The sequence below is a fragment of the Gorilla gorilla genome, chromosome 3 (genome assembly GCF_029281585.2).
Source record: "Gorilla gorilla gorilla isolate KB3781 chromosome 3, NHGRI_mGorGor1-v2.1_pri, whole genome shotgun sequence".
Taxonomy (NCBI): domain Eukaryota; kingdom Metazoa; phylum Chordata; class Mammalia; order Primates; family Hominidae; genus Gorilla; species Gorilla gorilla.
The window spans coordinates 23,713,645-23,728,269 of record NC_073227.2 but is presented as its reverse complement, the minus strand read 5'-3'; the positions used below and the strand labels follow the sequence as shown (position 1 = coordinate 23,728,269).

Sequence of the window (14,625 nt, the reverse complement as noted above, 5' to 3'; positions counted from 1 at the left end):
ATAATCACAAATGTTAGCTGACATATATTGATTTTGTTTGGATATTTTCTAAACGTCTTCCCCTCCTTCCTCTTCTTTCTCCTTCTCCTTCTTTTAAAAATTTAAACCTGGTGTCCATTTATGAGCAACATCTTTTAAAATCCTGTGGAGACTTTCAGGTAGCTAAAGACAATGATGGCAGTCTAGCTACCTGCCTCTTAAGATTTCCTCCCCAAGTACACAAAAGAATAAGAAGGAAAAAGGGAATCTATGTAGAAACCATGCTTTTAACTTAACTTGAAGACAGAGAATGCCAAAACATCAAACAAGTGAAAAGAGAAAGATCACCAGATGGCAGTGTGTAATCTTCCTTCTCCTGCCCCACCTCTGCTTCGTGGTGAGCAAAATCACCCAGAGAAAAACTGCAGAGAAGACAGAAAAGGGGAGCTAGCGAAAGGGGCTACAGAGGATCTAAAACTTTGTTCAAGAAGACTAAATGAACCTTGAAGACGAAAATACTTTAAAAGTGTCTGGGCAGAGCAGAGCGTGGACTATAGGGAAGGGCTTCCAAATGTGTATGATTTAAAAGAGCAGTTTTAGGAACACAGAGCTTCTGGGGCAGTGAATAGGCAAAAGGAAGGGAGAAGTGGCCTTTGGAGGAAAGTGCCATAATTTCAGAAGATATTCACAATTGGAGACTTCTATCTTCAACAGGTGAAGCCCAATTCTCCTCCATTTGAGAGTGCACTACGTCTCGTGACTTGCTTCTCCTGAGTAGAATATGGCAGAAGTGACAGTATGTGGCTCCTGAGACTAGGTCATAAAAGGAACTGTGGCTTCTTTTTTGGGTTCTCTCCTAGATCACTTGCTTTTGGGAAGTTAGCTGTCATGTCAGGAGGACACTCAAGCAATGTTGAACGACCTGAATGCTGATTTGTAGAATGATTGCTGTAGAATAAGCTAAAATATTCCCAAGCTTCTGTAGATCTAGGTAAAAAAAAGTACATTTCCGGGAGGCATTTTTCAAGGGAGGAGATTGTAAGGGAAGCACAGAAGTATGCCAATTATGCGAATACTAGAATATCCTAGTGTGTTTTCCTTATTTTTAATGTGGTAAAATATATATAACATGAAGTCCACCATTTTAACTTTTTTTTTTTTTTGAGACAGAGTCTTGCTTTGTCATCTAGGCTGGAGTGCAATAGCGCAATCTCGGCTCACTGCAACGTCCGCCTCTCGTGTTCAAGTAATTCTCCTGCCTCAGCCTCCTGAGTAGCTGGATTACAGGTGTCTGCCACCACACCCAGCTAATTTTTGTAATTTTAGTAGAGACAGGGTTTCACCACGTTGGCCAAGCCTGGTCGTGAACTCCTGACCTTAGGTGATCCGCCCTCCTCGGCCTCCCAAAGCTGGGATTACAGGCCACACCGCACCCGGCCCATTTTAACCATTTTCAAGTGAACAGTTCAGTGGCATTAAGTAAATTCATATTGTGATTGTACCCTTACCACCATCCATCCATCTTCCCAGACTGAAATTCTATACCCATTAAACATTCGCTCCTTCCTCTAACCTCTGACAACCACCATTCTACTTTCTGTCTCTATGATTTTGATGATACAATGTAGCTCATATAAGTGAAATCACACAATATTTATTCTTTTGTGACTGGCTTATTTTTCTTAGTGTAATGTCTTCAAGGTATATCTATGTTGTGGCATGTGTCAGAATTTCCATGCTTTCTGCGGTTGTATAATATTCCATTGTATATTTATGTTTATCCATTTATCTTCTGATGAACACGTGGGTTGCTTCTACCTTTTGGCTTTTGTGAATAATGCTGCTATGAACATTGGTGCACAAGTATATGTTCAAATTCTTGTCTTCAGTGTTTTTGGCTATATACACAGAGTGGAATTGAATTGCTGGATCATCTTGTAAATCTGTGGTTAACTTTTGAAGGACCACCATACTGTTTTTCACAGCAGCTGCACTGTTTTACATGGCTACAAGCAACGCACCAAAGTCCAATTTCTCCATATCCTCTATAACACTTATTTTTTGATAAGCGCCATTCTAATGGATGTGCAGGGGTATCTCATTGTGGGTTTGATTTGCATTTCCCTTATGATGATTGGTGTTAAGAATCTTTTTATGGGCTTATTGTCTATTTGTATGTCTTCTTTGAAGAAATGTCTATTCAATACCTTTGCCCATTTTTAAATGGTGTATTCTCCTTTTATCTCACATATACCACCCACAATTGCAGAATTTGAGTTGTAGCCTGGGTGCGGTGTTTGGGCACAAAAAGCTGCTTACTTTGTAGGATTGTGGTAAGAGAGAGACCAAGATTTCATTTGCCTTGCAGAGGAACATATTTTGCACATGGAATAAATACTAATCATTACGTGGAGTCTAGCAAGAAAAACCCTCAAGCCACATTATTTAATTCTTTTTTCCACAAAAGAAAAATAAACAGGTTTAATCAAGGTTCTTCCTACCACATTGTAGGGTCTAACCCAGAGCTACAGGGAGCCATGTGAATTCAGTACTTGGGATTTCAACTCAGACGTGGAGTGTCATTCTCCTGGTGGTGGCAGGTTTCTCCTCAGCCACTTTCTTTCTTGCAGGGACATCACCTTTTTCCTCCTACCCCTCCACCCACACCTCATTACCATCCTGATATTAAATACCATTTCCTTTCCTCCTCCTTGTGCAGGTGGTTCTTCTTCTTCCCCTTCCTCCTCCTCTTGATTAGTTCCCGCTCTATGTCTTGCTTTTGGTTTTTCCTCTGATCCTTCTGGTTCAGGATCAAAGTTGAAAGTAAAGAAGTTATAGGCCTCTTCTGCAGAAGGGAAGCCAGGTGGAACCTAACGAAAAGCAAGGAGCAATCGCAATTTCCCATTTATAAGCTGTAATGAGCTCTGCACAATTAACTGACAGCTGGCTTGATGCTAATGAGATCAGGCATATTCCAGGCCTCCGAAGCATATTGTCTTAGTTAAAGGTGTGAGATTACTGGTAATAAACTTTAATATCTGCCACAGGCAGTTGGAGGCCTCCTTTAATAGTAACTCTAATTAGTGACTTTAAAAAACCCCAGCAATTATTTACATTCCAATAAGTAAATAAATATTTATAGCAGTAAACATTTTAGATAAGATTATTAAAATGACAAACAGTGGATTTATTGTTCTATCGGCCAATGCTGAGATAGTTTTGTTGTATTATGAGAAATATAGAATTTTTAAACAAATGACCTTTTTTTTGTTGTTTCTCTTTTGGAGTTAGTACTCTCCTTTTTTCCTATAATGAAAGCTGGGGCAACTTCAGAGCTGAACAAACTGTCTTATCACCAACATTTCCTGTCTTTCCATGCACTCCCTCTTCCTCAAGTCAGGCAATATTATGATCTCTCCAGTTAGTATGAAAGTTGGAATCACTTCTCATACTTTTCTCTTGCAAACTGCATGGCAACAGGAGTCAGGTTATATATGTAGTCATTTATTTATTTTTAATTAAGAGATGAGGTTTCACTCTGTCACCCAGGCTGGAATGCAGTGGCACAATCATGGCTCACTGCAGCTTCGACCTCATGGGCTCAAGTGATCCTCCCATCTCAGCCTCCCAGGTAGCTTGGACCACAGGTGTATGCCACCATGTCTGGCTAATTTTTGTATTTTTTGTAGAGATGGGGTTTCGCCATGTTGTCCAGGCTGGTCTTGAACTCCTGTGCTCAATATATCTGCCTGTCTTGGCCTCCCAAAGCGCTGGGATTGCAGGCGTGAGCCGCCACACCCGGCCTGTAGTCATTTCTCATTGGATATTTGTAAAAAACACAAACAAACAAATGATTTTAAAAAACAAGATTTCTCACCTGAGGTTTAGGCTTGATTTTTCGTGCAGAATCATGGAACTTGACTCTTGAATAACTTTGGGAGTCAACTTCTTGTTGAGTCCTTTCTACCTCTTTCCCTGGCTATATGAGTGGAAAAAAATGATAGATAAACCATTTAACCCAAGAAACTTAGGCTGTTCTAAAATGAAGGTTAACCCCCCGACCCCAAAGGCTTATCTTCTGACTGCTGCTGCATCTTATCATTCCTAAGGCATGGAACACTGGCAAATTTCAAATGCAGTCATGCGCTCCATAGCGACAGCCTGTAGAACTGCATGCATGACGGAGGTCTCATAGACTATAAATACGGTATTTTTACTGTACCCTTTTTATGTTTACATAAAAAATACTTACCATTGTGTTACATTGCTATGTATTTAGAAAAGTAACATGCTCTTCAGGTTTGCAGCCTTGGTGTGTAGTTGGCTATGCCATTTAGGTTTGTGTAGGTACATTCACACAATGGGTTCACACAATGACGAAAATGCCTAAGAACACATTTCTCAGAACATATCCCCATCACTAAGTGATGCATGACTGTATATTTGAAGGTTGATGTTGATATTTTCTTACTCAACTCGTCTCTCTCAAGACTAAACAAATGTAAAATTGTATACTCAATAAGCTTTAAAATGAAAACTGTTGGCCAGATGCAGTGGCTCATGCTTGAACTCCCAGCACTTTGGGAGGCTGAGGTGGGCAGATCACCTGAGGTCAGGAGTTCAAGACCAGCCTGGCAAACATAGTGAAACCCCACCTTTACTAAAAATACAAAGTTTAGCCAGGCGTGGTGGCGGGCACCTGTAATCCCAGCTACTGGGGAGGCTGAGGCAGGAAAATCCCTTGAACCTGGGAGGCAGAGGTTGCAGTGAGCTGAGATTGCAGCACTGCACTCCAGGCTGCGAGATAGAGCAAGACTCCGTCTCAAAAAAATAAAAAAAAAAAAAAGTGTTATCTCATCCTATAAATTAAGATTATCCACTTCACAGAGGATCATTTCCAAACAGTCTATAAAGAAAAACATTAATAATGTCTGATTGTAAATAAGTCCAACACACATCCTCCAGGGTACATGGCCTGTCCTCACTGAACCTCTGGTCCTGCTATCCACCCTGGGAAGCTGAGCCCTCTGCCTCTACTTGCTCTATGTGATAGTTATCATATGGGTATTCCCTTTTGCCTCTGAAAGCTAATCTGCAAGGTGCTGTTTCCAACTTCTTACCCATCTCTCCTTCTAATCCACCCCTTTTAAAACCCAGATACTCCTCCTTTTTCATGAAGCACAATCTAAATGTCAAGCAATTTTGAACAATTCTAAGCTATCCCAGTAGCACATATAGGTGTTCATGGCAAGAAGGAACATACTTATTCTACCTATGACAGAAACTTGATCATTATTATATGGACAGAGAATTACTTCACAGCATGGAATAACTGTCACCCAACAACAGTAATGTAGTGTGCCATCTTCACTGGGGACCTTCAATATATCCTTCCCAAGTCCTACCTGTTCCTCAAGACCACACAAAGCTACTTCCTTTCTCCATCCTAAAATGAATGCTCTTTTTGGAATCAAATTATCTGATTCATATCAGGCACTGTCCTGTAGAGCTTGGCAATTGAAACCATAGGCTCTAAAGTCTGACTGCCTGGCTTTGAATTTTAACTGTACCACTTACAACTTAGGCCACTTGAGTAGAGCATCAAATAAGGAAATGTACATAAAATATAACCAGTTAGGTGCATTAATGGTAGCCATTATTATCATATTACTAGCTTTTTCTTACATGTCTTTTTTTTGGTCTATAGTTTGTATTCATATGATACGACTAAACATTTTAGTTTAGCCCATGGGAAACCAGAGCCTGTGGCAAGGATTTTTCTGTGCCTGTAGTTGACTCTGAGAAGTGACACCAAAGAACAGGAACTGGGGACTGGGAAGAATAAAGCAGGTGGAAAGTGAGTGCAGGAGAACTTGATTGACAAGGCTACCACTGTGGGCAAGAGAGTTTAACCCACAGGGATCCTCTGAGGAGTCACGTAAACTGCTTCTCAGAATTGTCCACCAGGGACACAGAAGAGGGGAATATTTGTCTAATGGCTTCTGTCCCGCAGGTGGTTGGAGGGGCTCAGAAACAGATGGCCCAAAATATGGTGCTTTGACATGCTGAACTGAAGAAGAAGCCTCAAGTTCTCTCTGACCTCCCCTACCCCGGATGCCAAATTCCCTATCTCTCCTAAAGCACAGGATGAGGTTGTTCTCTGAAGTTCCCTTAGCTGCCTGAGTCCGAACCTGCCAAAGAAGAAAACAGTGACCTTTGGTCCCTCTCCTGAGTGTTCATTAACTGTACCCATATCGCAGGAAGAAAGACTGAAGTCCAACAACACACTTGGACAGACTTTAGTCAAAAACCATTGTCTGCTCTGTGGGCCCAACAGACCTTGTCCGAGGCCACTGTTATGTTCTTCAAGCCCATTGAATTCCCCTAAAAATCATTTGCTACTTGCTAAAGTCACCCACACTTCTCTATCTCTCTTTCCTCTAGGATGAAGGGTACGTAATTATCTGTACTCCTTGCACACTAATAAATGTGTATGCCTTTTCTCCTATTAATCTGCCTTTTGTCAGCTGATTTTCAGTGAACTTTCAGAGGGTGACAAGGAAGTGTCCCCTTGGCCTCTACATAGTTGGTGATTGCACCAGAGGGTGTTAAGCCTCTGGTGCTTCCAGTCTTGCATATGTGTCAGAATACATGAGTGGGCCTCCGCAAGCCTTCTGGAGAGGAAGGGATACCCTGGAATGAAACCTGGAGGTACAGCTAAAGTGAGGTGCTGTCAGATTTCACTTAGGTGCAGCTAGATGTCCAGTAATGGCCAGAATAAAAATGAGGGTGTCAGTTGGGTATAATCTATCATAATATCAAGCAACTGTATACAGTTTCCTTTTATGTTGAATTCTATACTTCTCCTTCATTTTCTCATTTTGCAGTGTTAAGGTTAAATAGTTATCTACCAACTCAATTGTACAGAAGTTGAAGCTGTGCTAATCAATACATTCCACAATGCAATGCTAAATGAAGTTATTATTTGTCTCAGTATTTTAAATGTTTTTGAGGATGAGGAAAGAAGCAGATGAGTATTACCCAGTGTAAGGATTTTTTTTTCTTTTTTTTTTTTGAGATGGAGTCTCGTTCTGTCACCCAGACTGGAGTGCAGTGGCGCGATCTCAGCTCACTACAACCTCCGCCTCCCGGGTTCACGAGATTCTCCTGCCTCAGCCTCCTGAGTAGCTGGGATTACAGGCACCCGCCACCAAACCCGGCTAATTTTTTTTTTGTATTTTTAGTAGAGATGGGGTTTCACTATGTTGGCCAGACTGGTCTCGAACTCCTGACCTCGTGATCCGCCCGCCTCAGCCTCCCAAAGTGCCGGGATTACAGATGTGAGCCACCGCACCTGGCCTAGGATTTTTAAAAACTGCAGTAGAATAAAGATCAGATTCCTGTGCTTGGTCAGGAAGGCTTTTTAAGATTCTGCCAAGTGAGGTCGCCTTGTAAAATAGGGCTAAGACTTTCTCATGCATTGTTGATAATGCCATTCTATTCCTGTCTGCTGCACTTCCTGTAGCAAAGGAGAGAGACTGATGTGTTTGAAAACACACAAAACAAACTGAGAAGTCAACCCATGAGAGAGAAACTTGGCTGTGTATAGGCAAGCCTTGGGCTTTAGAGATCTGTGAAGATGATGGTAATGAAACACAAGACCAGGCAGAAAGCTAAACATTAGTAATCTAGAAAATAATTAGGTTAAATTCCATGTGGCAAAATATGTGGAAATTATTATTTTTGTTTCTTTCCATTGGGTTGGTATAGAAAATATGCTCAGATAATATAATTTCATTGATGTGATTTATTGCAGTATTGATGGTTTTATTACAGTATTTATGGACTTGATAAAAAAGTATATAATGTAATTTTTGTCAAAATCTTAGAAAGTTTCAAAGTCAATTATATTAATACATTTAAGGCCATTAATTATACTTAAAAGGATTGAGCATGCTAAATTAAATTTTAAAGAACTATAATACATTTGTATAATCTTAAAGTAATAATTACATTCAATTTCAATACAGCAATAAAATATTGAGTGCCTATCATCATATGTGCACATATCCATCTAGAAATTCTTTCTCACCCTTAAATTTGTTGTATCCTCCAAGAAGGCTCTAGGCCCTCTTCTAACTTGAGCTAGACCAATTAAAGTCTCACTGCTTTTGTTATAACATAATTACAAAATATATTAGCTCTAGCCCTGATCTCTCTTTAAACCATAATCTAAACCAATTTCTTAAGAGACACCCTAATCTGATTGGCTTGTAGACCCCTCAAATTTTTATATATGCTTGATAGTGGTCCTGATACTAATCAAGATGCATGATTTGCAAATAACTTCTCCATTTCATGTCTTCTTCTTACCTTGTTCAATGGTTTCCTTTGAAGTACAAGTTTTTAATTTTGATGAAGTCCAATGTAGCTATTTATCCTTTTGTTACTTGTGCTTTGGGCGTCAGATCAAAGAAAGCCATGGACTAATTTTTATATAACCTGATTTTGAGGCTGGGATGAGGTGCCATTTTGGTGGGCTACTAACAGCACCCACCACAGAGCTGAATCCCCCTATATCCACACTGGCTGTCAACTCCACTGAGCTCCTCAAGGGTGAGCTGTCACTGTCATCACTGGGTGTTCTGAGCCTATCGGACACCTGGCAGGAAGGAGTTTCTCATAAGTGCTGGCTGGGCAACAGGTAAATTAGATTCAAGGATCAGATCTTGGGTAACCTGAGACAGGGAACCAGGGCCACATGTAGAGAAGTTTTGGTCATATCTAGTGGAGGCTAAGTTTTCAAGGTTCTGTGTTACTTCTACTTTGATGTTTATGTGTTCTTAGAGATTTGCATTTGTTCACCTATCACAAATCTGCTGAGCATAAAGTGAAAGGAAATACAAAAGAGATTAAGCAGTGGTTTGCGTTGGTAAATTTGGATTACTGACCAAAGTATTCCTAACTGGTTTCTCCTTTTCTCTCTGAGTATACAGCATCTAACAATCATTAATACTTAAATACAGAGGGCTGACCATGTGCCCGGTACTATGTGAAACACTGTAACATGTATTCACTCATTTAATCCTCAAAACAATACCAAGAACTAGGTTCTGGAATTACCCCTGTTTTATAGAGGCGGGAAGTGGGGTCTGGAGAGTAGCTAAACTCAAAGGTCACATCACTAGTGAGTGAGGTCGGCAGCCTTTAGCCCTGGTCAGCTGAAGCTCAGCATCTGTGCTCTTTGTGTGCTGTATTTTTTGATGAACAGGATATTGAATGATTTTTTAGATATTCCTTCTGGATTTGAGGTATATACATGAAGAAATGTGGTTGTGAGATGTCCTATTATGAATATATGACTTGGTCTAAAGACAAAGCAGTTGATGTTTGCCTCAATACTGTAAGAATGGTACTTAGGGAATATGGAATATTATGAACATACAAGCCAAGTCCTGATCACAAGGAGAAATAAACACCCTAGTAGCCCAGGGAGTATATTTTTACTTCTACAACTTCCAGCTTTATTTGAGATATCAGTATTTGTGGCCCATGGACAGTGAGAGCTACATGAATAATGATATCTATTTTTTGAAATGATGTTGTGAAATGATTTTCAGTCAGAAGGTACAGAAAAAGCCAGATATAAAAGACCTGAACCTCCTGTCACTTAGCCAACATGACCAGATGCTTAGCCTCACATGCCTGCCAAAATAACCAAAGTTCTTTTGGCAAGCTGATGGGATTATAGATATTTTTCTTATTAAATTATGGCTTTTGTAGTAAGAAAATAAATGGGAATTAAAGGGAAGAAATGCTTTTTCAGTGGAATGGATCATGAGGGCACATAACAAATAGTCATAAAGCCATTTCATTGGACTGACTAGTGTTCCTACCGAAGACCACAAAACATAAACAAGGCTGCCACATTCCTTATAATTATGCAACTTGTGACTTCTTTGGGGTGAATATAGGTAACATTTTATAACACCTCATCACAGAAAAAGAAAAGGCATCATTTAAAAAATCAGAAATATCCCTAGAGCCTGGGCTTCTTTGTCTTAATGGTTAAAAACAACCCAAACCAATAAAAACAACAAAAAACCAATTGGATTGTAGTTGCAAACACCTCCTGAGCCATTTGCTGTTTTTCTTTCTGATCCTTTTCTGCCGTCTTAGCGCTTACCCCTCATTGAAATCTCTGTGTTTCTTTTCCTGGCTCCCTCTCCTCCTTAACAGCTTTAACTCTAAGGTTTTCTCCAAAGGCGCTCTCAAAACTTCAAACACTCACCACAGTAGAAACACTTCCTAAATCTGTTTTTCCAGGTCTGGGCCCTTCCTCTGTGTCTCTGGAGGAACACATATTGAGATTCCTCACCAGCACCTCAAATACGAATGAAATTCACTCTAGTGCATTCAGACTGCTTCCCCTTACTGTTGTCAATAGCTTTCCATGGCTTGTAGAAAACTACCGAGGCTCCTAAATGTGACATTCAAGGACCCTTAGCATCTGACTCCGTTTTTCTGCTGCACTTTTATCTCTCTTCCTGCTTTCCAGGAAGATCCATGGATCCAGCAACGCTGACCCAATGAGACAGACTGGAAATGATATAGAGCTGGGATCAAATCCCAACTCTTCCACATGTATGCTCTGTGACACAGGGTGGTTTCACATCTACTGTGACCCTCAGTTTCCTCATCTGTTAAATGTGAATGAAAGTAATAGTACCTGCCCTGTAGGGATAATGAAATGTGATAACATGGGACAAAGGTGGTAAAATGCCTGGCACAGAGTAGTACCTTATAAATAGTAGCTATTGTAATTATTAATATTTTTGAAATAGGGTCTCACTGTTGCCCAGGTAGGACTGCAGTGGCGTAATCATAGCTCACTGCAGCTTTGAACTCCTGGGCCTAAGTGATCCTCCCACCTCAGCCTCCCGAGTAGCTGGGACTACAGGCATAAGCCAGCATGCCCAGTTAAATTTTTTATTTTTATTTTTAGTAGGGGTGGGGTCTTGCTCTGTGGCCCAGGCTGGTGTTGAACTCTTGGACTCAAGCGATCCTCCCACCTCAGTCTCCCAAAGTGTATTATAATTATTAATAAGCATTTAATACCTCCTCTGTGCATAGCTCTGCTCTAAAAACTTTTGCTGGAAACTTTATATTCTGCTTTACTGGTTTTGATCACAAAGTAGAGAGGGTATTTCTCACCTCTGTGCCAAATTCAGTCTCCAATTCTTTCTTACTGGGACTTCGTAAGCGTCTGGGCCGAGGAGTGGGGATTTCCTGCAGCAATGCACTTTCTGCTTTGGACTAAAAAGTCAAACAGAAATTTACTGCTACATGATGTCAGGAATGCCGAGAAATAATCAGTAAAAAATACATGCTATCCTTCTTTAAGGGGAAGAGCAAGGAAAATGGTTTAGAAAAGTGACATTAAATTCTGAAGCATAATTTTCATCTGTGCCAATGCAAAATAAGACATTAACATTTAAAACTTGAAAGACAAATTGAATGGCATTCAAATCCATGCAGTTTGGAGCATAAAAAATAAGCTAGACAAGCCCTGGAAGATTGCAATCAGCACTGAACAGAATATTCATGTGGTTTCTCTCACCCTCGCTGCTTGCAATTTCTCCCTCATGCGTCCCCTCATGGAAAATTCTGCAAAGCCTGTTCTGGAAGTTGAAGGAATTGGAGGTAAGCCTAAAAAACAAAAACAAAAACAAAACAAAATAAAAAAAAAAGAAAAAGAAAAGAAAAGAAAAAGGAAAATTACTTTAAAACAATTCCCTCCCCCCAAAAGGGAAAGTTAAATTAAAAAAGAAATAAGAGAACATAATTTTATTTTGCACATTTAGAACTTCACATAAGCAAACGAGATCATGCTAACAACCATCCTTTTGATGTAGTAAGTACATGTCTTGGCTTTTCTGAAACAGAGAGACAAAACCTCAGTCCTGCCTGGCACTGTCATCTTGACTTAACTAAGAATGAAATGAATGACACTTGACTGTTCAAGGCACATGAATACTTACCAATTCAATTGCCACTGGGAAAAGGCTCTCAAGTTTGTTGATTTGAGAAACAGGCTTGTCGGGTGAATGGGTGGCTAATGAATTTGGGGTTTCCGGGTTTAACTTTCAGTTGCACTGATATCTTTGATCAGAGAAACATTTTCTATAGGCCCAGGTTTATCCCTGGGCTATATCATAGAGATAATATACATTTTGTATATATTATTGAATTTACCCATAAATATCATGAACTATCTGGCAGCTATTGTGTGCCAGGTTCTGTGATACCTGCATCAAATGTATTTCTCGACAATTTTTCTGCTATCTTTGTGAGGAGTGCCCCAGGTATTATGATCACCGGGTATCACAAAGATGAAGGCTCTGCAGTCCTGCGTGATAAATGGCTCTACCATCACACACCTAGGATGTGGAATCCTTGAGATTTGGTCCCAGCCCCACATTCCCCAATTCTCTAAACCATTACAAAAGAGGTGGAAGTAAAATGGAGTCTTTGGGGAACAGAATGTTAGCATGGGTGGAGCAGAGTGTCTCTACTGGGATGAAGAAGGACTCAAGATTGCAGAAGGATTTTGGGATCAAGTTATGGAAAGCCTCTGATGTCACATTAAGGAGTCTCGGCTATATTCCCCAAGCAGTGTGGATGTCGTGAAGAATGTGCAGGGAGGAGGACATGAATGCAAGCAGCGTTTTCAGAAGCTGCACCACAGGATGGCTGGGGTGGAGTGGGTGAGGTGCCAGGGACCCCAGTCAGGATGTCCTGGTGTGAGATAGGAAGGAAAGGGGGTCAGTGTGAGTAAGTAAGACAGGCCACACAAAGGAAAATACTATAGAGCCTAGTGGCAATTGGTAGGTATGGAAAAATGGTCAGCAGCAGCAGCAGCAGCAGCAGTCGTGTCTTCTGGAAACTTTTTAGATACACAGATTTTCAGGCATACTCCAAAACCTGGAGGTACAGCCCAGACACCCAGGGAGTTTAAACGCACACTCAACCTGGAGGACCCCGGTATAGAGAAATAAGGAAAAAGTGAGGGAATCTGAGGTTTCAACACGAGGAGTTTGATGCTGCTGAGAAAGAAAAACGAGACGGGGAAGTCAGAGACTGGGAGATGTTGGAGTGAATTTGTCTGGGGCCAGATGAGTCGGAGGTGCTTGTCCAGGACACCAAGCTCTGGGAGAGGGGCCAGACTGAACAGTAAAGGCTTGGGAAGGCTTTCAACCATGGTGAGTGCTGAAGCCTCAAGGAGTTTCCTGAGGAGAGAAGGATCCTCACACTTGTAGACAATGACACTGTCGTGGGAGGAAGGCAGCAGGTGAAAGTAAGAGTGGTAGAAGGAAAAGTGGCAGAGAGAAGGCAAAGATAACAGGTCTGCAGGTTCCTCCTGAGCCTGCTTTATGCAAGCAAAGACAACAATCACCGGCCTCAAAGCCCATTTCTGCAGCACAGCCACTCCGTTTCTTGGGTTGTGCCTTCTTCCATATGTGTGATAGAAAGCTATAAAATACTACTTATATCATGCCCCCAACTATCACTTAATGCCTGTATGGAGGCATGAAATATTCATGGTAATGATTAGAGTCTGGCATGCATGTGTTGAGGTTCAAAGTTCTTTAAGAGAATCTCCATTAGCTTAATAAAATGGCCTTTGGCATTCTTTTAAAACTCACTTAAAATCAAGTCATTTTTCATTTTACAGATAATAAAACTATGGTAGATTATGTTCCTGTGGCATATGCGCAGAGTCCTGAGACTTCCTTCATCTGTCACATTTTGAATTTATATACAGTTACGTACTGCACAAGGATGTTTTGGTCAATGGCAGACCCCATATACAAAGGTGGTCCAATAGGATTATAATGGAGCATATGTAAGAGATCTGATCTATGGCACCTGATATTGGCTTTGCAGATCAAGTAGGAGAAATAACTGATATTCAGTAATGATGCTGGGACATTTGGTTTTCCATATTTAAAAAATACATACATATATATATATACACACACACACACACACACACACACACACACTATCTAGGTTTGTGTAAGTACACTTTATCATGGTCCCATAATGACACAATTACTCAGTTATGCGTTTCTCAGAATGTATCCCTGTCATTAAATAACACATGACTGCATTTGTTAGGCTATTTGATTAGTACCCGTTTCCTCCCCAGGTTCTAAGGTCCCCAGCCATGCAGGGAAGGCACACTGTTAAGTATCACTAAGCATGTGTGGAATGCCTGGGTGGGTTAACAGGGGCTTCTAGACTGAAACCCTCCTTCTTGCCAATGCTTTCCTCTGTCTGACCATTTAGTGTGCCTCTGTCCCTGTCACCAACCCCCTCCACCACCAGTCAGAAGCCTTTTTCAAAACTAATAAGTTTTTACGAACATGAAAAATAATCTTATTTACCCCCTCTTTAAAAATTCAGGGTTTTTTAGTTTTCATAAAACAGTTATTACTTGTATATGCTTTACTAGAACAATTTTATGAATTATTCTTTAAAAGAGAGACAAGATATTTTATTAAACACTATCTCTTCTGAATAAATAAACTGAAGTAGGTTTATTATTAGTTTTAAAAACATTGACAATTTTTGAAACCATAA

General features: G+C 40.5%; 1 protein-coding gene across 12 annotated transcripts in view; it reads right to left on the bottom strand.

Moving 5' to 3' along the window:
• CC2D2A (coiled-coil and C2 domain containing 2A) overlaps positions 1-14,625 on the bottom strand; it is a 134,631-nt gene that overhangs the window by 85,430 nt on the left and 34,576 nt on the right. For 9 of the 12 annotated variants that reach the window (XM_019025284.4, XM_055385686.2, XM_063705211.1 and 6 more), the window contains 4 exons: positions 11,600-11,688; positions 11,194-11,295; positions 3,857-3,958; positions 2,673-2,849 (listed from right to left, as the gene is read on the bottom strand). In XM_019025284.4, the coding sequence (XP_018880829.4) occupies positions 2,673-2,849; positions 3,857-3,958; positions 11,194-11,295; positions 11,600-11,688 (470 nt within the window). The remainder of the gene's footprint in view (positions 1-2,672; positions 2,850-3,856; positions 3,959-11,193; positions 11,296-11,599; positions 11,689-14,625) is intronic. The other 3 variants (XM_055385690.2, XM_055385691.2, XM_063705215.1) reach the window with 1 other exon arrangement.